Source organism: Eumetopias jubatus, unplaced genomic scaffold (genome assembly GCF_037043125.1).
Source record: "Eumetopias jubatus isolate StellerSeaLion01/CBP00866 unplaced genomic scaffold, mEumJub1_p1.0 scaffold_8, whole genome shotgun sequence".
In the NCBI taxonomy this organism is placed as follows: domain Eukaryota; kingdom Metazoa; phylum Chordata; class Mammalia; order Carnivora; family Otariidae; genus Eumetopias; species Eumetopias jubatus.
The window spans coordinates 22,503,628-22,528,542 of record NW_028274814.1 but is presented as its reverse complement, the minus strand read 5'-3'; the positions used below and the strand labels follow the sequence as shown (position 1 = coordinate 22,528,542).

At 49.6% G+C, this 24,915-nt stretch overlaps 1 protein-coding gene across 4 annotated transcripts in view; it reads right to left on the bottom strand.

The window, feature by feature from the left end:
- The window catches only part of FRMD4A (FERM domain containing 4A), a 210,993-nt gene that overhangs the window by 40,747 nt on the left and 145,331 nt on the right, over window positions 1–24,915 (bottom strand). For all 4 annotated transcript variants that reach the window (XM_028114121.2, XM_028114123.2, XM_088025802.1 and 1 more), the window contains exons 12-14: window positions 23,297–23,373; window positions 17,406–17,544; window positions 11,527–11,668 (exon numbers count right to left, since the gene is read on the bottom strand). In XM_028114121.2, the coding sequence (XP_027969922.2) occupies window positions 11,527–11,668; window positions 17,406–17,544; window positions 23,297–23,373 (358 nt within the window). The remainder of the gene's footprint in view (window positions 1–11,526; window positions 11,669–17,405; window positions 17,545–23,296; window positions 23,374–24,915) is intronic.

Genomic DNA, 24,915 nt, shown 5'->3' with positions numbered 1-24,915 from the left:
CAGCAATCCTTGCTGCAAATGCTACAATTGTTACATAACAGTGTCAACTTCCCTCTTCTTTACCATTCTCACTTCCAGAAAAGACAAGCACTCTGCCAACTCTGGTCCTACCCCCAGTTACTGGGAGAGTTTCCCTGGAACTGGAAGGGAATGTCTAATTATCAAGCAGGGCTGAAAGGATTTACCCCTCCATCTCATCAAGAGACCAAAGCACATGGGTCTAAGTCTGGATGCTAAAAAAGAGGTTAATCTGAGCTGTCTTTGGGATTAATGAAGCAGGAAGACGGATGGAACCTCTCCGCTGCAGAGAGAAGAGCAAAACTGCAAAAACAGTAGCCAAGTGCTGCTTGGAAAGGGCTGTCCACACGTGACAGATTCGTGCAGGAGCCAAAGAGAAAACAGAGGTGATGTGAGCATTTTTGAAAGATATAATTGTTGTTCAAAGTTTTAAAGCAGCACCCCATTTACAGAAGGAGTGAAGTGAATATTCTTTGGAAAACACACAGGCCCAGAACCTCCTGAGGCAGAAGTCTCCAAGCCAGTGAGTGGTTTGGAGTCTGCAGGTCTGGGCTTGTGTCCCAGCTCCGCGATGCGCTAGCTGCAGGGACTTGGCAACAGGGCACCACCTCCCTCAGCCTCGGATTCCTCCCCCTACAGTACAAGAATGAACCCATGATTTCTTCAGAAGTTGGGGAGATGATGCCACAGAGATGCCCGAAGAGAATCAGAGCCTAGTAAGTAGTATGTGGACGTCAGTAGTTTTTGTATTAAATGGTGTGCCTGGCCTTTAGGGGCAGTTGGCACCCCAATTCCAGGGAGCCCCGTAATGTAAAAAGACGTGTTAGTGGGCAGGCAAGATGCGGGCAGGCTGGTGGAAGGCACTGACCACCAAGGCCCTGTGCCCTCAGGACGCTCGGGAGGAAACGGAGAGGGAGGGGGTTTTCCCAGACTCCTGACAGGAGCTGCCACATCACAGTTCACGTCATCTTCACGAAAACATTGCCCTGTTTTCACAGAAGACATCCCTGGGACACAGGGAGGCAGAGCAGGGATTCCAGCTGGGCGGCTCTGTCTGGTCTGTTTTGCACCCAGAATGGAAAGGGCATGGGAGCTGGAACTTTCTGTCTCAGTCACTGCTGGGTGGCCACAGTAAAAAACCATGCTGCGTGCAATCGTATCTGCCTTTCATGCCTGGACTCTTTCCACATCCCGAGTGGATTGCACTGTAATGCAGGCCGAGGGAAGGAGAAGGAGCCGAGGGGTTCCCCAGATGAACCAATGAAGACCAAGTCCTTGTGAGCAAGGTGGGGTGGAGGGCACAGGTAACCAGATGTGGGCCCAGCCCTGAGAGAGCCTGGTGCGGGTGGGGGACGGGGGACATGCAAAGCTGCCTGCCAGGAAGAGGTGGGAGATGAGCGATGCCACCTGAATGAGAGAGGGAACAGCATACGGGAGGGACCCCTCACCTGGGGGCCAACGAGGTAATTCACCTGGAGAGCTGATGGTCCCCTCCAGGCCGAGCAGCTGAGGTGCCCCCCGTGTTTCTCACTGCCAGGAAGCAGCGCGTCACATTAGCACTCTAGGAAACCTTCCCGGTTATTGCTCAGTAACCATCTGTTTGCCTGACACCAGGTTGAAAATACCATCTTTTGGTTTTGGTGATTTTATTATGTTTCAATCTGAATCCAAAGAATTTTCCAGAAATAGGTCACTAATAATTTAGCAATTAATTTAGGAGGGGGGAAGAGGAAAAAAACCTGACCTCAAAGAAGACAATTCCTATCCATCCAGCCACAGCCAGAGAGTTTCTGACCGATGTGTTCAATGGTCTGAAAAAGTCACTTTCAGGGCCTATCTGGACATCTTCTGAGAGAACCACTGATCCTATGGTACGGATGCTTGTAGAGGCTACTGGCAGAGATATGGTGAAAACCTGCCTGGCTACCTCCGAGAAAAAGCCTCCATGACTTTCTTACTTCCCAGCTGGGGAACTCCACACTTCAGCCCGTGGGCAGCCGGTTGCTGGGGGCAGGATGTGGGTGGGTGGGGGCGTTGGGGGGGACAGCAGCTCCCCTCCAGCTGGCAAACACATGGAAGGATATCCTCATTCAGCTGTGAGGGAGAATTTGCTCCAATCTTTCCAAAGACCCTCGGCCACTCAGCACCGGATATGAACACGCATCCTATGAAGAGCATGTTGTCAGGAACTGTGGCTCATCTGTTTTTACACAGATGCCATACTGGTGACTAGCCCGCTGATCTCAGAAGACAGAAGGGGTGCTTCCCTCTTTGAAAAGAGGGGAAATTTGAAACAAACAGTACCCCAAAGAAGAAAGAAATCTGTTGTCCTGAAAGTAAGGGAAGGAAATGACTATCTGTTTCAGCCTTCAGGGGGAAAAAAAAAGAAGAGGAGGAAGAAGAAGAAGAAGCACATTCCCAGCAGATCTGTAAAAGCTGTAAGGAAAGTTTTGGCGGACACCTCAGGAATAAATAGGAGGGAAAGGTTTGAACTCTTCCTTATGACGAAGAGATACTTATTTCCCTTACAAATCCTCAATGATGAGTTCCTTACATAAAAGATGTCCTAAGAGACCCCGCAAAATAAGGTCACAAGGCAGATTTTGAGATAAATGTATGATCTCTGGAGACCGTCTCCGAGAATTAAATGTGATTTTTAACATGAAAAAAAAAAAACACGTGCTTGGACGACTCCTCGTCAGGCTCAGAAATTATAAAAATAAAGTAGTTCACTTCAAAGAGTAGTGAAGTGAAAGCTCTGTGGAAAAGCAGCACCTCTGACAGAAACTAGGCATTTCTGGAACAGCCTCACTGTGTGGTTGTTTCCTTGCCCAGCAGCACTTTCGCCCATGGGTGAAGTGGACAAATATAGTTGGGGGGAAAGGGACTGAACAGTTGCTTATAAAAATTCACAGCAGCATCTAGTAAAAATATACTAAGTACGATCTCTAGTTGAAACTACTGTTTATGAGTAACTTGTATGATTTCCCTTTCCTATATTGTGGAAGGAGGGGGCTTACCTTTCTAGCTCCCAGACTCTGTTAGTTCCCTTGCAACATCGGGAGGGCTGGCCCAAATGGGAACAGAGCCGTGCCTAGTAGAGGTCACAGTGATACTTATTTTTCAAAGTTTAAAATCTCACCGTTGGAGAGGCGTTCACTTAGGTTATCCATGGTTATTCTGTGCTGGTTCTGTATCAGCCAGAGTTATTCCTTTAGCACTAACACCCAAGGGCAGAAATGTATCACTATAAATGACTTAATGAGGCTGCCCCCACCCACCCAATATGCGATCAGAAAGGGAAACCGTTCTCCCTTCTCCGTCTCGATGCTGGCCCATCCCTACTCCAGCAAGCCCAGAGATAGCCATTCCACAGAAGGGGAGCTCTCAGCACACCCTAGTCATGCAGTCCAGCAGGAGCACGGCCTGCCAGAGCCTGCAGGGCTGTGCCTGCCTGCAGAGCACAGAGGTTATGAGCAAAGTTAAAGCCCCTGAAATCCTGCTCACCCCTAGACCCAAAAGCAGAGGGGGCAGGGAGCTGGTAATAGAGACCTTTAAGAGGCTGGAGAGAGACACAGGGAGAGGAGAGAGTGAGGGCAAGAAAGAAAGGAAGAAGACAAAAGAACCCAAATAAACCAAAAGACAATGTGATTTGTGGCAGCGCGAGGCAGTGCGTTCTGAGCTGAATATAGCCATGACCGTAAAGTTGGCTGATGCCAATCAGATCACCTCTCCGTAGGGAACGAGGTCAGATCCTGGCATCCTCATTGTTATATTAGTTATTAATAAACTTCCTAACAATGAAAGGAAGTACCAGCCCTCAGAGAAGGGGAATGTGTAAAAGGGTGAGTAATGAATGCAGACAGATCCCAGGCGGTGTGAGGGTCCAGGTCGGCACATGTTTCCCCCAGAACGGAAAGTGTCGATCACACACGCACGATCACACACGCACACAGGCACGATCACACACCGCAGGGTGTGTGTGTGTGTGTGTGTGTGTGTGTGTGTGTGTGTGTTTTAAACCAAAGATCCCTCGCCACATTCTTCACAATCCTGATCACAATGATGACTCAACTGCCATCTTGTTAATCACACAGCCTATTTATAGACACAACATGGCCCTTTGTTTTGTAGTAAATGGGTGGCTGGGGCCAGCAGCAGTCCTATGGTTTCATCCCTCTTAGAGAGGACACACAGTACCATGTATTTATTTATTTATTTTTTGGTCTGGGAGGCTCCTGCGACAAGCCACAGGGGCCTCAGAACACTGTTGTTTCCTAAGTAAGTTTCCACCATTTTCTTTAAATAGGTGGAGAGCAAAACCATGTCTCGCTTGGCCCCCTGTGCTCCCACGGGCATCAGCCCTGCTCCACGACGGCGAAGCCTTCAAACAATGCTCAGGACAGCCCTAAGCTGCCTCCCACTTTCACATGAGCTACGGAGAGGCCGTGCACGGCCAGCTACCAGGACAAGCGCCGTTGCTGGTTTGGTTTTTGTTTTGTGACTACATTTTTTTCTCCTCTCCCACCTTTTTTTTTTTGAGATTTCAAGAGATGGGGGAAGGGAAGAGAGGTGCAAACCCTTGGAAGTCCCACAAAAAAAGATTTTGGATTTTTTTTTTTTTTTGAACTTGGAGGAGAACATCAACACTGAATGGTTTGAATTCATAGGTGTCCTCTCTGCCTCTGTCTGAACTTCCACAAATTTGTTACCTGAAGTACAGATGACCCAGAGACACAAGAGGGGTGTGGACAAATTGGGAGGAACCGGGCAGGCTCTCCCAGGATGGAGTAGAGAGGGCCCTGCTTCCTCCCCCTGCAGCAGTCAGCGGGTTCAAGGGGCACCCAGCCAGGCAGAGCTTGTGAGGAGGTCCACACAGCATCAGGCTTGTGGAGGGCAGGGTGTGTGGCTCTGTCGGCCTGCCTTGGCACCTGAGCTGCCTCGACGTCCCTTCTTCCAGGGGATTCTGGGAAGACCACACCATCTCTCAGCTGATGTGTTCTGGGCACAAGGGTCCTCACATCCTTTCAAGCCTGACCACCAGGCCCCTCTACAGATGGATTCAGGATACGGGTTCCATAGCCTTCTTGTGGTCTGAATCACACTCAGTGCCTTTTAGTCCAACACCGGCCTTGCATCTTGGGCTCAGACATCTCAGCGCCTCTCAGGGTGTCCACTAGGGCAGGGGCCTACAGGTCTGACACGGGAGGGCCCTATGCATCACCATTGAAGAATTTAGGGGGCCTAGCCCTAAGCCTCAATAAATGGTTTCAACTATGTGGACCCTTTCTTTCTGAAATGCTAGCCCCTGGCTCAGGGCATTAGTGAGTGACTTCTTTCATATGTAGCAATGACCCTGCTTTGTTTCTCTAGCAACTCATACCTCAGATGCCAAGTACGGGACATCAGTAATTTTAAAGGTATTTACACGCCTTTAGTTAAATAGGAAAATCACCCTCATAGTTACTAAGAGCTTGGAAATATTTTATCTCTGTTAACATCAATAAACAGTAAGAAGCACTCTGAAGAGAGGGACTCTAACTTTGTAAAATGTTGTGTATGGTACCAGGCAAGATCTGGGAGCTAGGCAAAGGGCTTACACCATTGTGATACTACGTTGTTGTTACGTGGCTCGGCCACACCACAACCCGGGGATAGACCAGGGGGGAAAGTAGATGGAAGACAGCCAGGATGCACACTACTTGCAAAAGGAGCCTGATCGGACAAGATGAACTTTTCTTTTCTTTTTTTTTTTTAAGATTTTATTTATTTATTTGAGAGAGAACGAGAGATAGAGAGCACGAGAGGGAGGAGGGTCAGAGGGAGAAGCAGACTCCCCGCCGAGCAGGGAGCCCGATGTGGGACTCGATCCCGGGACTCCAGGATCATGACCCGAGCCGAAGGCAGTCGCCCAACCAACTGAGCCACCCAGGCGCCCCAAGATGAACTTTTCAAGGTCTGATGCCAGTGTACACAGTGATACAGGACAATCCGAAGGAGAGTATCAGTGGCGGGTACCTGAGTTCTAGGCAAGGCCCAACATGCCATACACTTCAGGAACACAGAAGGTCCTTAAAATGCAGCACATGCAGGATTCTTACTACTAGTCTTCCAATTCCGACTTCAATAACCCTATACCATGGACATTGGTTTTGGCAACGATTTTTTGGATTTGACACCAAAATCAAAGGCACCTAAAGTAAAAATGAACAAGCAGAACAACATCAAACTAAAAGCTTCTGCACAGTAAAGGAAACCATAGACAGACCAATGGTGGAAGAGATTTGCAAATCATATATCTGATTAAATAGTATCCAAAATATATAAAGAACGCATACAACTCAATAGCAAAAAACCAAACAGTCCAAATAAAAAAATGGGCAGAGGATCTTACTAGACGTTTTTCCAAAGACATGCAAACGGCCAACAGGCACACAAAGCTGTTCAACATCGCTCGTCATCAGGGACGTGCAAATCAGAACCACAAGAAGCTATCACCTCACACCTGTCACAATGGCTAGAATCAAAAAGACAAGAAATAAGTGTTGGCCAAGATGTAGAGAAAAAGGGAGCCCCCGTGCACTGTTGGTGGGAATGCAAACTGGTGCAGTCACTGTGGAAACAGTATGGCGGTTCCTCAAAAAAATTAAGAACAAAACTGCTATATGATCTAGCATTCCACTTCTGGGTATTCATCCGGAGAGAATGAAAACACGAATTCAAAAAGATACACGTACCCTTCCGTTCACTGCAGCATTATTTATAACAGCCAAGGTATGGAGACACCCCACCAATGAATGGATGAAAAAGCTGTAGCATATACATGTAATGGAGTATTATTCAGCCATAAAAAAGGATGAAATCTTGCTGTTTGGGACAACACAGATGGACCCTGAGGGCATTGTGTTAAGTGAAGTTAGTCAGATGGAGAGAAACAAATACCATACTTATATGTGGAACTTAAAAAACACAAACCCAAAAAACTAAGCTCATAGATACATAGAACTGATCGGTGGCTGCCAGAGACAGGGGCTCGGGGAGATAGGTGAAGGGGTTCAAAAGGTACTATTTTCCAGTTATAAATAAGTCATGGAAATGTAATGTTAAAAAGCATTTTTAAAATCATGTTTGCAGTATCTACTGGATTTCAGGCACTGGCCTAGAAGCAGAAAAAAGAATTTTCTTTTTTCTTTTAAGTAGGCTTCATGCCCAAAGCAGAGCCCAACACAGGGCTCGAACTCATGACCCTGAGATCAGGACCTGAGCTGAGTCCAAGAGTCAGACGCACAACTGACTGAGCCACCCAGGCGCCCCTGAAAAAGGGATTTTAAAATGAGAATGCACATCTCAAAATATGTTTAAGGAGTATTTATTAGACACCTTTTTTGTCTTTCCTTCTCTGTCTTTTTCTTTCTTAGCATGAGGCGACAGGTGAAGGAGAGAGACCATGTGACCAAATAGGATACTGAATTAGATGCATCGTTATTTTCTAAATGAAAAGCAGAACATGGGGTCTGGCAAGTGTAATAAAAAGAGTGTTTAAAATCAGGGCTTTCCTGGAAGAGCAATGCCTCGTCCATCTGTGGGAGGACATCACTAAGGAATTCTCAAGAAACAGGCAAGAGGACACCAAAGGACAAAAAGAACGGAGTGGGACACCAGCCAGCTGTGGAGCCATTTAAGCCAGCTAGATGTCTTCACTGGGGGGGGGACAGGAAACCCTCCCTTCCAGGTGGGGCTGCAGAGGGCGTGCCCCAGGTGAGGGCAGAAGACAGAGGGCCAGATCTGTGGACACTTGAAATTCCCTTTGTTAACTGATGGCCTCTATTCTTTCCTGTTTGGGATCTCTCCCTGCATGGTCTTCCTAAGTCACTGGAGGGAGGCCACCCCATGGACCCTCAGCCTTAGCCTCAGGCTCTGGCTGGCAGGACTGGGCAGGGTTTGAGGTGCTGCCTGGTCTGGTCATGGGGCATGGCTCATACTTTCTGGGCTTCTCATCTCCTGGGGCTCTCCTCTTGCACAGTGGTGCAGTAGAAGATGGGCAAGGAAAGAACCCGGGGTTCAGGGGCCATGGATGTTGCCCCTCTGAAAGTGTGGCAGGAAGGTCTTTAGTTGCTTCCAGCAACTCCCAAACAGCTCAGCCTGGGGCCCCTGAAGCAAAATTATCACCCATCTGAAAATCACTTTAATATCTTGGTATAAAGATGCCTTATTTGATGATATTCTATTATTCTGTTCTATCAGGCTGGCGGCAGTCACACAGATGAACTGCTTTCTAATCCTGAAGATGCCTAGATCTCACCTGCGGATGACTGAGTGATGTCCGTTCTAGGTCAGGAGGTTTGGGGTTCCCATGCACAACCGGGTCCGTGGCTCTGTTAGGTTACTGGCATGGTGCCCCCAGAGGCTGACAGATAGGAGTGGCCAGAAGAGACAACCCAAGACACAGGTCTGGGAGACACTGAGCAACCCTGTCACCTCAGGCTTTTATCTCTCCCTCAGGGGGAAGAGTGGCTCAAGGTGTGGTCCCCAGACCAGCTGCATCAGCATCTCTCAGGAACTTGTTACAAATGCTAATTCTCAGGCTCATCCCCAGACCCGGAGAGTTAGACACCCTGGGGCTGGAGCTCAACTCTGTGTTTGAACTGCCCTCCAAGTGATTCTGATGTGCCTAGAAGTTTGAGAAGCCCTGGGCTGCAAGAATCCATTCTCCTTTGGGGTAGAACCCAGAACTCCTTTGGGAAAGTACCCAGATTCCCAAATGGATATGAAACCACAGCAGGGATGCACACCTCGCCAAGCCTGAAGGATGAGCTGGGCTCATGTGTGGCTGGAGGAGGAGAACCGTTGGCAGATAAATCCAGACTCGAATCTCAGACTCCGGGCTTTAACAAGGGTCAGAAGTGTCTAGACTACAAACACAGGGGTTGGTGCTGGCTCTGCCCTCTGCCACTCAGCAGGGGGTTGAGAGTGGCTGTAATTTGAGGCAGGGATCTGGGGCTTTGTATGACATCCTCTTCAATACAAGACAGCAACATTCTCTACAACTTTCACTGTAAACCTCAAGGTCTCAGAAATAACGATCGTTTGGTTCACTGTGCTAAAGAAAACATTCTGAAGAATCTGAGGCAGGGAGGGGTTTATGGTAAACTCTAAGGTGACCTGGCAGAGGGAGATCCAGGTTTTGTGGGGCATGAAGCTTATATTAGTGGCTTCATTTAAGGAAAAGAATGCAATTATTACAATAGCCAAGATATGGAATCACCTTAAGTGTCCACTGATGGATGAATGGATAAAGATGGTGTATATATCCACAATGGAGTATCAGCCACAAAAAAGAATGAGCTCTTGCCACTTATGACAACATGGATGGACTTAGGGGGTCCTATGCTAAATGAAAGAAGTCCGAAAAACAAATACCGTATGATTTCGCTTATATGTGGAAGCTAAAAATCAAACGAATAAACAAAAAGCAGAAACAGATCAAAAAATAGTAGAGCTGGTGGTCACCAGAGGGGAGGGGGCCAGAGAGAGGGGCAAATCGGGTGGAGGGGAGTGGGAGGTCCAGGCTCCCAGTGACGGAATGAGTAAGTCCCAGGGATGCAAGAGACAGCACAGGGAATATAGTGGATGATCTGGTATTAGTGACAGACGGGACCTACACCTGCAGGGAGCAGAGCATGCCACAGATGACGAATCACCGTGTTGTACGCCCGAAACTCATGTAACGTGTGTCAACTGCACTTCAAGGTAAAAAAGAAAAGAATGCAAAATGTGTCATGTTCACAGAAACACATGGGCCCTCCCAGGGCCTCTGCACGGCCTGCACGGTGTGGGCCCCTGAGCTGAAGCTCCATTAGCCCCCCAGTAAACGGGCCTCCTGGTCCTGGAGGGGCACGTCCTCCCCTCGTCCTTGGGGTCTATGTTTTCTCCTGGCTCTGACTGCATTCGGGCCGCCTAGGGGCTACCTAGACGCTTCAGCCTCTCTCCTCTGCAGGCTCTTCCCCTTCTCCCTCTCCTCCCACTGCTGCTGTGTGCAGTCACTAGACGTGGTTCTAGGAAAGACCCCGGGGACCGACGAGATTTTATTGCTATGAAGACATCACTTTCCACTGCTCATGTTTGCTTACTTGTTTCTCTTTGGTGATATTTTCACTTCCATCCTTTTACAACCACGGAAGCGCCAGGGGAAAAGAAAAACAATGAAAAACTAGGAGAGAAACACAATAGGGAAGGTGCAACAAAGAGGAAGGGCAGTGAGGGGTAGAAGAATCTAGACCAAGCCGATGGAGGCAGGAGGCAAAATCCGGGCAGGCAGGATGCCTCCGTGAATGAAGGTGTGTTGGCTCCCCTGTCAGCAGCGGGTGGAAGAAAGGGCAGCAGAGAAGGCAAGGCTGGGTGTGAAGGGCGGGGGGCAGCCTCCGTGGACCGCATGGGGCGGGGCCTCCGTGGGCCGCATGGGGCGGGGCCATCACAGCCAGAGGGATGCCCCAACAGGGGTGGAACAAAGGTGACGCTAAGGACGTCATATTCAGAGACAGCTCCTAGAATGCTAGGGCAGGAAGGAAAATTTACAAATAAAAAAAAAAAAAGGAAGAAAGAGCAAGCACTCTGGAAGATGAGGGAGGGCAAACGGAGACTTTTTGCTTCCCTTTCATGGCTCGGAGGCAAGGGTACACCGTCCCCAGGAACAATCAGCTTTTGATGGTGTGGCCTGGGGAGTGACCTGCATTATTATACTTTCTAACATGTCCGAACAATGATCGCCTCCCTCCCTCTTCCTGCGCTCCCCAAACCTCCCCCTCTTCCTGTCACTGCAGCAAATGGCCTCCCTATTCTGGACATCAGCCTCCTCTGAATCCTCAGAGCTTGTCCGCCCCTCCCACATGCAGTGACAAAATGACTTGCCCATGGCTCTTAGAAACAGAAACAAGCTTGGAATCAGAGTCTTGGACTCAGTTGCAAAAGGCGCTTAACTGCTACACCGCATTCCGTGACCAAGACTCTCCTTGCCGAAGGCCAAGAGTTTCTGTACCTTCTAAAGTCCTGAAGAGTTCCCCTGCGAATAGGATGCAGTGTTGCTCAACACCATGAGCCTGCCTTCAGCCCCTCCTTAGTTTAATTCTTGTTGAAGGACACACAAGTGAACCAACTCCACCTCGTCCTTGGACTTGACATTCCTGACAGCCGGCCTTCAGCATTCAGAAGGCTCTGGAGGGTGCCTGAGGAGAGGTATATGGGGCCAACAGTCCTTCCCACACGGCATGGTTCTGCTGCTTCTTATTCCCCGCCCCCCTTTGGCACTTCTGGCAGTTTTCTCAGATTCCTATTTGGCTCAAAACCTTGGTCTCACAACCAGAGCCAGCTCCTTGTGAGCCTGCCAAGCTGCGTCCTCAGCGGCTGCCACTCTCGGACCTTCCCCGGAGCCACTGTGGGATGGAAGCCACCCTCAGCCACAGCCTCTTCCCCGCTCCCCGCACGGCGGCTCTCCAACAAAAGTCCGCTTACCTGACGACAGGAGGCTCCCGCTGCTGCCACTGATGATCTTCCCCTTGCTCCCCATGTTGGCCAACTTGGAGGTCTTCAGCGTGCCCGTCTCGGTCAGGTCAATGGCGATCTCACTCAGGCTTCGTGCGGCATGGATTTTAGACTAGAATGGAAAAGACAGCCGGGTTATAAAGAGGTGTTCGGAGAGAGAACGCTTATCACCCACGGGCTCTGGGTCCTGAGATTTAAGCAAATGGACTGCTGTCCTGGCTTGCAGCATCGTTAGGTTTGCGTTCCCTGGCTCCATCCCTAATCACTGAAGCTCCCTGCAGGAGGTACGGCTCTACAGCAGACACGAGTGATGCGTTTTCCGAACTATTCTACGGGCTCTACCGTGCCGTGCCTAGAGCAGGGACTTTGGCATCAGATGGACCTAGTCAGCATCCTGGTTTGGGGAAAGTCCCTTCATCTCACGGAGCCTCATTATTCCCAACTATAAGATGGGGAAAAACACCATCTACCACTGAAGGTTCTGTTAGGGTCAAAGGAAGTAAGGCATGTGAAGGGCTCCCCTATGCCGCTCCCTCGTACACAGCTCTCAATAAACAGCAGTGATTATATTTTGTGTTTAAAGAAGGGGGAAAAATAATTTTCAGCTTTGTGAATGACAGAAGAAGTATATGAAACAGATTTATGAAGTCCCAATAGATTCTGAGGGAATTTAAATGCCTTCCAGTGTTAACCACGTGGCCATGGAACGTTTAGAGGCTTGGCATGTGATGGTGCTCTAGACATACAAGGAGCATGTCTACATGTGTAGAAGCCACTGGAACACCTGCTCATTTGGACACTCAGGCCCCACCAATAAGCACCCGACACCGTGCTCTGCTTCTATTTTGATACCTGTGTGCTCCAAAGTCTTCAGATTATAGTTAACGCTCCATTGCATTTATCCTGCATATTAATTGGCCCGCCTTGGCTAACAGTAACACCGGGCTGGATTAATTAGAGAAGTACTCTGTTATCACAATCATATTCCTAAAAGTGTTTGTTTTTCACAAAGCTACCTTTTTTAGTTACTGCCCTCAGCAGATGAAAATGGGTTTGCATTGCCTACACGTGTTTGATGTTTGCTCTTTTCCCCCCCCCCCCTTCTTCAGGAAATCAATTTTTGTGATCGTGCTTAAGGCAACAGGCTTTACCCACAGCATGAACTTAATGAAAATCACTATAAATGCTAGTAGAACCCATACATTTGCTGAGGTTTCCTTCCGTGGCCATTGGCTATAGCCCATACAACGATGGAACTAGGTGATGTCCTAAACCGAGATTTTCAGTCCTTTCATGTGTGTCCGCCCCCACACCCTTGTGTGTGAGACCAAGTCTGTCCCCCCACACAGGAGAAGCTGGCAGAGGGCAGATACGGGGGCCACAGTGGGTGGGTAGACGCTGCCCATTCTCTTCCTGACAGTCTCTGCCCAGGTGCCCTGTGCTGTCCAGCAGAGGCTCTCTGAGCCCCCATGGCCTTGCCCTTCCTCTGGCCTCCACACTGATGCATACACTGAGGAAGGACCATGTCTTCCAACAGTAGAGCACTTTCCTCTTATTATAAGAGAGTCTAGGATCGAGGATACATGGAGTGTTTTGCTTGTTTTGTTCTCTGGGTATGAACAATCACCTCATTGGTCCTTCCTTGACTGATGTCTCCTTTCTGACCTCAACTCTGAATGTCCCTGCACTCAGATCCAGGTCACCTTCCTCAGGTCAGGGCCTCCTTGCTCAGGACATAACCCCGGCCACCAGGGCCCCCCGCAGCACTCTGGCTGGGGGTGGGGGTGGGGGGGCAGAAGCAAGAAGTGCCTTTTGTTTCGCATGGACAGCGCATGTCCACAGGGCCCATCTGGTTGAGCTTTACCCTCTGAGCAAGCAGAGGGAGCACACCCATTACTTTCTGCAGCACTCTTTTTTTACCAACACCCACGCTCGAATAAAAAGAGCTGTCGCTTGCAGCTACTTAATGACTCATGGAGACACAGAACAACTCAGCGTGGTGGGGAGGCACCCAGGCTTTGAAGTCAGAAAGATCTGGACTGGAATCTTGGCTCTGGCCAGTTCACCACTGTTTGGCCATGACCTTCAACCTGTCTGATACTCAGATCCCTGCTTGTAAAATGGAGCTCTTAAAACCCACATGGCAGAGTTGTGATAAGGACTAAATTAGATAATATAATGTCGAGGTCACTGGAATTGAAATAGGAACAGGATCCAAATCAGGTCCTGGAAGTAATTTGCTAAAGGAGGTGAGACTGATGACTCAACCTGGTACTTGGGGGAATCTCAATCACACGGAAGACCTGTCCCTACACCACCTCCATTCCTGCCACACATCGGTCTGAGAGGCAAAACCCAAAATATGGGAAAAGGGACCAACAGCTATCCTTCCCAAGGGAGACGAGATTCTTTGAAGTTTTAGGAAATAACTAGCTTCTCTCCAAATGGAAATAGGACAATGACCAAAAAGACCCAGTGCTGAGAGAGATGCTAAGAGGAATGAGTACAGACAGGGAGATTCTTTTCTTTCAAAAAGTCGAGTCTTTGGGACAACCGAAAAGAGCCTCCAACATTCTGAACATTGCGCTTTGAGGGTCTTGCCCTACTGAGTTTTATTACTGTTATCTCACAAGCAAGGTTGCGTTGTCCCCTACCATGCCGTCACTCTGCTTCTGAACTAGATGGAATGAAGAACAGAAGATAGATTGGAAAAAAGAAAAAGAAAAAAAAAAACCAAGAAGGAGGAAATGTCTGGACTGGAGGCCAACTTGAGAAGTCCCCACTCTGAGTTCAGAGGAGAGGTGTCTAATGTTTACTCTCAACAATTTGAGCTTTCAGCTATTTTCCTCCCAAGTCCACAAGACATTCCTTAGCTCTGGGTTCTGGGCTCCAGAGGTTGCTGGGATCCTTGGGGTCAGCAAACATTAAGTTACCACTTGTAATTAGTGCCTGTACAGCCTCTCATTCTGCATGAGCCGCAGGAAACCAACCAGTAGGGGCTCCTTCTGTTGTCTTTGGTGATGGAAGGTGTTGGTGTGTGAGAGAGAGAGATGCTGTTCTTACAGGATTGGCACAAGGATCCCGAAAGAGGAAAATGCCTGAGTGCCAGGGAAGAGCCGGAGACTGCTCGGCCCACCCACTCCTGCTGACTCAGACCACTAGACCGCACTTGTCTCTGGGGCTGATAAGCATCACTTGGGAGGCCTGGGCTTTGCCGAAGCACTTCAGAGAAAGCAATGGATGGCATGGCCCGGTGCAGCAGGGTGTGGGGCAACGGCCCCTATGCTAGCCAACACGCGGCGACTCAGAAATATTTTGCAGCCCGTCCCAGGCCTCTCAGCCGTCACTCACCAGAGGTCATTCTGCCCCTCAGAGACGGATCACATCACCCTTGTATAGAGAACGACATTCCAGAAGCGAAAGGTGTCGTAACGTAATTCCTAAGGGGAATTTTATCATCTCTGACTTCATCTGGGAAACTTTGAGAGAACTTAACCTTTACACAAGTGTTGGCCGGGGAACAGTATGTTGGATTAATGATGATGATAAAAGATAGCACATATCTCCTAAAGCAATTTCACACACACTGTGTCATCGGGCCAATCAATAATTTCCGTATTTTCTTTCTTGTTCTCTAACTGGAGAAGCAAAGCAGGAGCAACAGAAGACTTGCCCAGGGTCATGGAACTGGAAATGGAGTCCCTGGACTTCCACGTGGGAGAGTTTGTTGCTCACCTGCCACTGTGGGTTGAGGAATGGGTCCCTACGAGAAACGGAAGGGCTCTGGAGCATCCGTGAGCATTCAGAGCTTACTGGGGGAAAGTTCTCCTGCTCCTGGGTGGATGTGTATTTCCTTCCATCCCCCAGGGGTCACCGAGAAGGATGGCTGAAATTTCCCTACTGCTGTGGGCACCTGCTTTGGCCTTTTAAAAGACACTTCCTGTTAATAGATGATCTTTGATAATTACTTTTTGAAGTTGACTTGTTGCATCAGAGGGCTGACCTGTAAACCTGGCCAATAAGGCTTCTCCAACTGCAGAGTAAGACCACCTTCGAGAACGGGGAAGAAGGCCCTGCTAAACGGCCTCTTGCATTGCCCAAGAGACCCTCAATGCAAAGAACGAGCATGGGGGTTGGGGATGGGAGGGGAAGATCTCAAACCGCTAATGTACTAACCTAAGGGTGAGATACACTGTCTCTTTTCCTTTCAAAACTGTGCTGTCAATGTGTGTGGGGTCTGCCCACAAGAGGAACTGGCAGCGGGGTTCAGGAGGGCTGCCAAGGTCTCTACCCCTTACCACCCATTCCCAAACAATGCAGAGCATGGAATCGATATTTTAAGGTTTGGACCTCCAACTCCCGAGACCCGAGGGCAAAATGCTGACACCCACCTACTGTCTCAATCTAAAGCATGACTCAAAACGCTTTGGCCCTGTTTCTTTTGATCTAATCGGGCTTCAAATCCCTGTGCCAATGTCCATCATCACCAGGAAAGCTGTGGAATGCTCCCATTATGCCTAACAACAACAAAAAAGAACCCTCCACTCTGTGCCCATTCACCCCAGAAAATGACCAAAAAAGGGTCATGAAGAAGACTTAGCAGAGGAGAAAAACGTGTTACAGAGAAGAAAGCGACAGCTACCCAGGAAGGGCTCAGATTTGCAACTGAATTATGAGTTGAGAGATTGTTTCCTTTTCTCCTATTCTCGTACAATCTTTCTCCTTCCTCCCACTAGACCCCAGGTCACTCCTTCCACTCCCCTTCCCAAGCCAGGGAAAGAGCAACCCCATCCAGACGGAAAGTAAGACAGAAGCAGCAGCTGTAAGGATCCAAGAGGGCACTGATCTGATGAATCTTGGGTCCGGCCTCCTCCTCGCCTCCCGAGAACCCACATGATGGGACGAAACCTCCCAGGGGCCAACGCCCGGCTCCCTCCATAGCTCTGCAGTCCCTCCTCCCCAAGCCAGCAGGATCCTGGGAAAGGTGCAAGACGCATCCTGATGGGGCTCTTCAGCAGAGACCTAATGAATGAGAATGGCTTGTGGCAAGGCGGCGGGGGGGGGGGGGGGGGGGGGGGGGGGATGCAAGGCAGCACAGAAGACAGGGGCTGGAGGGAGAGGGGGCCGAGTGTTGATATAAGCTGTGTGTGAACCAAGGAGACGTCATTCTCCCACCCGCCAGAAAATGCACCTGCGTGTCTGCATTGGGGCTGGGGCAAATCTCCCTTGGAGGATGACTGTTCACCAAGGCCTGAGGCTCCAGGCCTACCTTAGGGAAACAGGGTTGGGTGCTGTTGCTTTTTTTTAATGTTTCCAGTTCTGACTTTTCAAAAAAAAATGGAGGTGGCAGTTGGAAAAGCCTGAAGCGCTTTCACAGCAATTATCCTAAACAGTTAGATGGTGTCTGTTAATTGCAAACGGTTGTTTTTTTTTTTTTCCCCTCTCTCAAAAAGCAAACAATATGCCACTGTTTAAACACCATACAGGACTTGACGGCTTGTTCCAGGGAGAGGTTCCTGAGGTTCAGAAGCATGCTCTGAATTCCTCAAAAGGGCCCTACCTGGCTACAGTAAATGGTTTGAGAGCCGCAACCGTGGTCGGGCCCGAGCCCCTTAACCAAGTCGTGTGGAACGTGCCCTTTGGAAGAGCCCATCTCCTTCCTCCCTCCCATAATTCTGAAAAGTCCGTACCTGCGCACATCTCGGGGTAAGGGACACGGGGCCGCCCCCACCCAACCAATTCCCAATCACTCAGCTAGGAGACACGGGCCCTCACGTGCCCTCAGGTAAGGCTGTGGTGTGGCCAAAGGGCTGGTCATTGTGGAGTCCCAGCCCCGGAGAAGGACTTACCTTACTCTGCTTTCTGTCCAGATAGAACTGGTGTTGGCTAATGGCCATAGCCCAAATGGACTTGATCAAAGCCGGACACGCATACCACGTATGCACTGCAATGCCGCTGTGTCCAAATGTCCTCCTTGTCACTGAAGCCCTAGGATGGCAGGAATCACAAGGTTCAACCATGTTGATGATGCGGGACTCCAGTGACTGACCGCTTTTACTGAGATGCCCCTGGGGTCTGAAAGCCGTTGCATAAATGGGACAGATGAGTGTACACACACACACACACACACACACACACACACTTAGGGAAACTAGCTAGCGAAGGCCATCTTTTTAACTGTTTAATAAAAATCGTATATATTTTCTTTAACCATTCATCAGTCAATAGACTTTTGGGCTTTTTCCACAATTTGGCTGTTGTGGACACTGCTGCTGTAAACATTGGGGTGCATGGGCCCTTCAAATCAGCATTTTTGTGTCCTTTGGATAAATACCTAGTAGTGTAATTGCTGGGTCATAGCGTAGCTCTATTTTTAACTTTTTGAGGAACCTCCACACTGTTTTCCAGAGCGGCTGCACCAGCTTGCCTTCCCACCAACAGTGCACGAGGGTTCCCCTTTCGCCGCAAACTTGCCAACACCTTTGGTTCCTGAGTTGTTAATTTTAGCTATTCTGACAGGTATGAGGTAGGTATCTCATTGTGGTTTTGATTTGTATTTCCCTGATGATGAGTGATGTTGAACATTTTTCATGTGTCTGTTGGCCATCTGGATGTCTGCTTTGGAAAAGTATCTATTCATGTCTTCTGCCCATTTCTTAATTGGATTATTTGTTTATATTTCTTTGTATATTTCAGAAACTAACCCTTTATCTGACATGTCATTTGCAAATATCTTCTCCCATTCCCTCAGTTGCCTTTTACTTTCGTTATTTCCTTCACTGTGCAGAAGTTTTTTATTTTGATGAGGTCCCAATAGTTCATTTTTGCTTTTGTTTCCCTTGTCTCCTTAGACAATGGGAGTATTACCTGGTGATCAAAAAAAGTGAAATCTTGCCATTTGCAACAATGTGGATGGAACGAGAGTATATTATGCTAAGTGAAGTAAGTCAGGGAAAGACAAATATATGATTTCACTCACATGTGGAATTTAAGAAACAAAATAGATGAACATAGGGGAAGGGAAGGAAAAATAAGATGAAATCAGAGGGGGAGGCAAACCATAAGAGACTCTTAAAATAGAGAACAAGCTGAGGGTTGCTGGAGGGGAGGTGGGTGGGGGGTGGGCTAAATGGGTGATGGGCCTTTAAGGAGGGCACTTTGGATGAGTCCTGGGTGTTGCACGTGGGTGATGAATCACTGGATTCTGCTCCTGAAACCAGTGCTAAACTCAATGTTAACGTGAATTTAAATTGAAAAAATTCTACAAATTTCAGGTGTGCAACAGGATTTGATATATATATATAGTGAAATGATTATTAGTCAAGCTAATGAGCAGAGATCATGTTTTCACGTATCTGTCATGAGAGCCCCTGAGATCTACTCTCTTAGCTCATTCCCACTATCCAGTACGGCATTAACTACAGCCCTCACACTGTACCTCAGATCCGCAGGCTTAATGTTCCTATATAACTGCAACTTTGTACCTCTGACCAACATCCCCCCCACTTCTTCTCTTCCCTGGCCCAGGTAACTACCTTTCTACTTTCTGCTTCTACATACTTGACTTTTGAGGATCCACATATTCATGAGATCATGCAGTTCTTCCCCCTCTCCCGCCGGCCCGCATCTGGCTTATTTCACTCAGCGTAATTGTCCTCCATGCTCATCCACATCGCTGCCAGTGGCAGGACCGCCTTCTTTCTTATGGCTGAATAATACTCCATTGTACATACACACATCACCGTTTCCTTATCTTTTCATCCCTCCATGAACACTTGGGTTGTTTCCATATTTTGGCTATCATGAATAATGCTATTTTTTTTTTTTTTTTTTTTTTTTTACTGGCTCCTTAGGGTTCAGAATATGTCCAAGCCTCTGCCTCGTCTGGGATAGGATGGGTCATTCTAGGTCACTGGATGGTCCTTTCTGAGCTTCAGCTCCTGGCACTGGGCCAAGACAAACTTCAGAAACAGGAAAAGCCTTGGACAATGTCCTTTATTAAGCAGGCAATGTTGCCTCTGGTGAAGGATAAGTAAATTCTGTTCTAATCACCAGCATAGGCCACAGCCTATGGGATGTCCCGAGGCAGTCCGGACTTCTCACACTGCTCTAACTCAGTGTTCCTTGAAAGAGCTGGTTATCAATCTCAAATTTAGTCGCCGGCAGGCAGGGTATAAGAAATGAAAAAAGGGACGACAGAAAGCAGTGCAGCCAATCTTCCGCACTACCCCACTGACACACGTTTATGGAGCAGCTAGGGCATATTATCTATCTGGGGTCCACAGAGGCAATCAATGAAAATCAATGAAAAGTGGGAAATGTGGGTTCCAACATAATTCACCACATCCATGATGTTGGGGGAAAAAAAAGAGTGACAGGATCATGCTTTCCATGAAGTGTATTCCATAGGCTAGGCAGATGATTTTGCAAATGAAATCTGAGAACATGTGTTTGCATGCACACGCGTGTGTGTCTGAGTGTGTGTGCGTGTGCATGCGTGCACGGCAAGGTACTGGGGTGGGGCCCAGGGTATCTGATATGAGCATCAGGAGAGAAGAGTATGTTCTCAGGTTTAAGATACCTAATCTAGAAGAAACCTGGGTCATCAGGACTCATGAATAACCGTTTTTTTTAATGACACATTTTCCCTGGAAGAAAATCTAGAGCTGTTCCCATCAGTTTACCTTGGGGGCTAAAGACTGAACAGAGGGTCTTCTTCAGACCCACCTTTAGGGAGAAATTCAAATCTGGTGGCTCATTAATGCTACTGATTCTAGGCACAGTAATTCCTCGTTTAGTTAAGTGAGGAGAAAACGTCAGCTCATGGGAGAGAGCACGGTTGAAAATAATGGGGAAGGAGCCAGCAAAAGAGTTAGGAGGAGCACCCCACCGATCTCTGTAGAAGTAAAAAGAAACCAATCATAACTCCCACGTTGGCTTCTATACCCATGGCTGCTCCTGGGAATAAGAGCAATCTTTTCTCCCAGAAAAGCTGAATTAGAAAGGAGAAGTAACTGGGCGTGTGTCTGAGTGAAAGCATGAGTGGGTAGGGGCCAGCTGCTTGTGTTTGTAAGGAAGGCGAGGGAGGAAGGGTTCAGGAGGTTGGCCAGGTCTAGGAGGTTCTGCAGGAACACCACATCAGACACTGGGAGTTTTCTCCTGCTCCATTATTCATTTATCTCTTCTCGGCATCTTTCCCTTCAGGCTCTTCCCACCCCACCGACTTCTGTTTTGCTTAAACCTTAGAAACGGAGTATTTGCCAAGCCCGGAGAACCACAGAACCCATGTGGCTATCAAGTTGGGGGGTCCATGTACAGAAACACAGATCCAAAGTTACCTTCTATGGTCCCACGCGGGACCAGGCAACCCAGGACACACCGCACCCTCTGCCTGGGCTCATGCCCAGTTCCCGCCGTGGCCCACCGGTGGCCTCTTCAGGACATGATTCTCTTCCTCACTTGCCCTCCCATCACTTCGGTTCTGACCCCCTTTTCCTGGCTGGCACCACCCCAACGTAGAGTCAACCAGACTGGTCTTCCCTGCTCCAAATAACACGGCGACAGCTATGGGTGTGGCGGGTAATGGAAGGAGCACCCTGCGGCCGTTGGAAGGGAAGAGGTTTCGGGGCAGAGCAAAGGCACTGTGCCAGGTAGCTAACCTGCAGCAATCCCCTTTGCTTGCCTCAGTGCACACACGTGTCTTTAAAGCATCAGGGCAGACACCCCCCCCCCCCCGGCCTTCCTCCCCCACCCCCTCTCCACCTGCCTGCCTGCCTCTAGGCTGGTAGAGGGCTGTTTTCCCCGGGGAGATGTGATCACACTCTGTGCTCCACCTGCCTCTAGCACCTCCCTTCCCTCTTTCTGACACCCACCCGAGGAAGTCTTCATCCCTCCCCGCCCCCCCCTACCCAAGGACCGACCTTCAGCTCGAAATCCTAGTCATGCTTTGAGGTTCAGCTCAGAATCCCTCCTTCTCAGGAACCTGTCCCAACCAGCCTGGCTTCTGGCCACTTTCAGTATTTATGGCCACGCCATCCGGCACTCGTGCCCCAGTGTGTTGCATGGAGCGTAGTGGGGACACCTGTGAGCTGTGGAGTCAGGCTCCCTGGGTTCAAATCCTTCCTGGACCACCTGCCAGCTTTTTATAACCTAGAGCAGGTGACTTTGTTTCTTGGGTGCCTCAGTTTCCCCCCACGTAGAACAGGAAGCTAGCTGGACCTCTTTCTGGTCCTGAGGCACAGCCCCTTAGATGATCCAATCCCCAGTTTTCATTCTGTCAGGCAGCCCCTTTCTGCATCTGACTCACTGTGGCAATATGCATTTCACTCTTCACACACAGATTTCCCTCCCCTCATGCTTCTAAGACTGGTCTGGTTCGGTTCACCTGGAAAAGCTCGGCTGGAGTATTATTCTCAGCATCTGGCTCTCCCTCACCGGGCCCCGCACACATGGGTTCCCACTCTGCAGAGGCAGGGTCTCCAGACCGACACCCTCCGCAGGACCCCGAGAAATGCTGGCCAAGTCATTCCTCCGCCAACGTCACCGCCTTCATCTGACTGCACACTGGGTCTCCACAATGTTCTCCACCTGTTGGTCGTGTGGGGGCTGTGGGGTGTGGGCCGAGCTCTTCCCCTCCGCGGAGTGGCTGTCTCACGCAGATTACACGGCGGGGCAGAGTGGCCTGTCACCCCTGCTGGGTTATCGCTGGTGGCAGGAGCAGGGACACTGCCCAAGCTCGGCCCTCCGACTGGGGGGCCAGCGTCCTGGTCTCTGAGAGCTCCCTGGGAGGCAGAGAGGCTTGTTTTGGCTGCTCAGAGGCCATGTGTGAGGGGGGCTGGGGCATCAACAGTGCCTAACTGTCCCGTTGGCTCCTCTATAGGGTCTGACCTTTTCACTGTCTTCCTAGGACTACCTTCTTGTAAATCTACTTTGGACCTACTGAAAGCAATTTATCCTTAGGTGTCAGGCCTGTTTTCAGGGAGTTTTGCTGCTGTTTCTGAGCTGCCTCTAAGTCCAGGACCTGCCGGCAGACAAAGAGAGGAAAAGCAGCCGGGATGTGCTGCCTGAGAACCTTCCAGAACCTTCCACGCAGGGCTTGCTGCATTCCAAACAGGGACCCTATTGTTGGGCATGTGACTTAGCCCTGGTTTTCACACTAGTGCTCCCCGGGACACAACGTGAGATGGAGAGAAAAAACTCTCTTGCTTTCGACATCCACCCACAACACTAACACCTGAAAATTACAGCTCCTGGAATCAAACAACTTCACACAACTGCTTTAGGTCTAGATTCCTTTCAGAGCCGACTGTCCTCCCTGAAACATTCTCAGAAGCTCTGGCAAGCCATCCTTCAGACTCATCTCTGGCACAAGCTCCCGGAAAGGACTCGGACCACTACCCAGTCTAGTGTGGGGTTTGTCACCAGGGGCCATCCATCTGCCCTCGAATGCCCCGGCATGCGAAGACAACACCACACACGAACACCGAACACATGTAGCCAGAGGAGAGAATCACGGAATTGCCAATTCCTCTCGCGCACGCACACACAAAGCACGCTTGAACCCTCCGCATCTATCAACATATTTAGTAGAAAACAAAGCTTCACCGTCAGATTGGAGTATGCTCCCCACGGGCAACTACCCTCCTCCCGCTCCCCAAAACGAACAACACAAAAATAGTCATATAACTAACATGCCAGCTGGGCCACGCACTCCCAGAAGGAAAGGACTTTTCTAGCTTACCTGCGGGGGTCATGAACTTCCACGGAAAACTTCTTCTCTCTGAAATACAGGTTTTCCAACTGTCTCCATTGGAATATCTGGACAGAAAACAATGCGGTTTACGTTCAGGAGTGGTTGGCTCAGGGCTCCCGTCCTCTTTGCTGCTTAACTCCTCCAGCTAGCCGCTTCCTTATCAGAGGCTGCACAGTTGTTTGCACGCCCTCCGCCTCTTGCTGGAGACACACATACACACACACACACACACACACACACACACACACACACACACACACACACACGCCGCTCTCCACTGTGGGTGTGGATTTTCCTGCAGGTTTCTTAACGGGAACAAAACAAATTCTTTTCAAGTTGGTCCCCTCCGCTTTGCCTTTGTTGCATTATCCGAGACCGAGACAGTTCCCAGCTCCGCGGACTTTTCCCTCCAAAGAGAGGGGGTGAGCGGGGGCGAGCGGGGGCGCTAGGAGGGCGGGCCGCCGGGCGGGGAGCAGGGCCGCTCTAGGAGGGAAGCAGGAGCCGTCTGCGCAGCGCTCAACTGAGCTTCCTCCCTCCAGTGCTGAAATGGGAAGGCGGTCAAATTCCCAGCCTCCCATCGGGACTCCACTTCCTGCCCACTAATGTGGAAGAGCTCGGACTCGCCCTGGCGATCCGGCTCGGGAAGCTTCCCCACGAAGGGCGGGGGCTGCTGGAACCTTATTTCGGGGCAGGCAACTCGAGATAACAATATGAGCTTGTCAAGCCCCGGCTTCTTTCTGCAGCACAAAGCAAATCCAGAGTCCGGCTGGCGGGATGCTGCCGCCAGGGGCTGGCTGCCATCAGAGAGGGGGGAGGTAGAAATGAGGCAGTTCTGCGAAGGGGGGGTGACGAGTTCCTGCCGCTGCCCCATGCATGCCCTCAGGCTCTGGTGGGCACCCCTCCTTGCAGGAGGGAGTCTGTTAACGAAGAAACTGACCGCAGGGTCTGGGAGTGATTAGGGCAGCCATTCCCGGCGGGGGGGGGGGGGGTCCTTTCATCGGAAGAAAGTTACTGAACCCTCTGGAAAATGTCAAAAGAGGTTAAAGTTGTATGCACACACGCCTGTATTTCTATTATTTATGCTTACATTTGATACATTCCACAGCCCCTTCTAGACACCTAGAACTTGAGTTGATTTTGCCCAAAGTAGGGTAAAATGGGAATCCTGCATTCCTCTTCATCCTGGGAGTGGCTGATGCCTCTCTGGGGTCTTCCCGTTCTCTGCGCACCGCATTGAGGCATATGCTTTTCAGGGTCTCCTCCTAGCCCCAGAATTCTCTCAGCTGGGGCTCCTGACACTCCCTGACCTCCCCAGTTTTTGTCTCCTTAAAAGATGTGACAGCGATTTCCCTGTGCCCCCATCAACCCTGCCCTTCCAGACCCAGACACGCCAGCTAGTCAGGGCTTGGCCAAAGGACTCCACCCCTTTGTCAAACTGGGCTGGAAGAAAAACTCTTTCAAGAATGGCTGCATTCTTTTCTTTTCACGACCTGCTCTGCCGAATGGTACAATTATTTTGTCTGCATAATAGGGAGCAGGACATCTACCCCTACGACTCTTTGGCCCACCGTTCAAAGACCATTTTGCTCTGAAGCCCAAGGAAAACT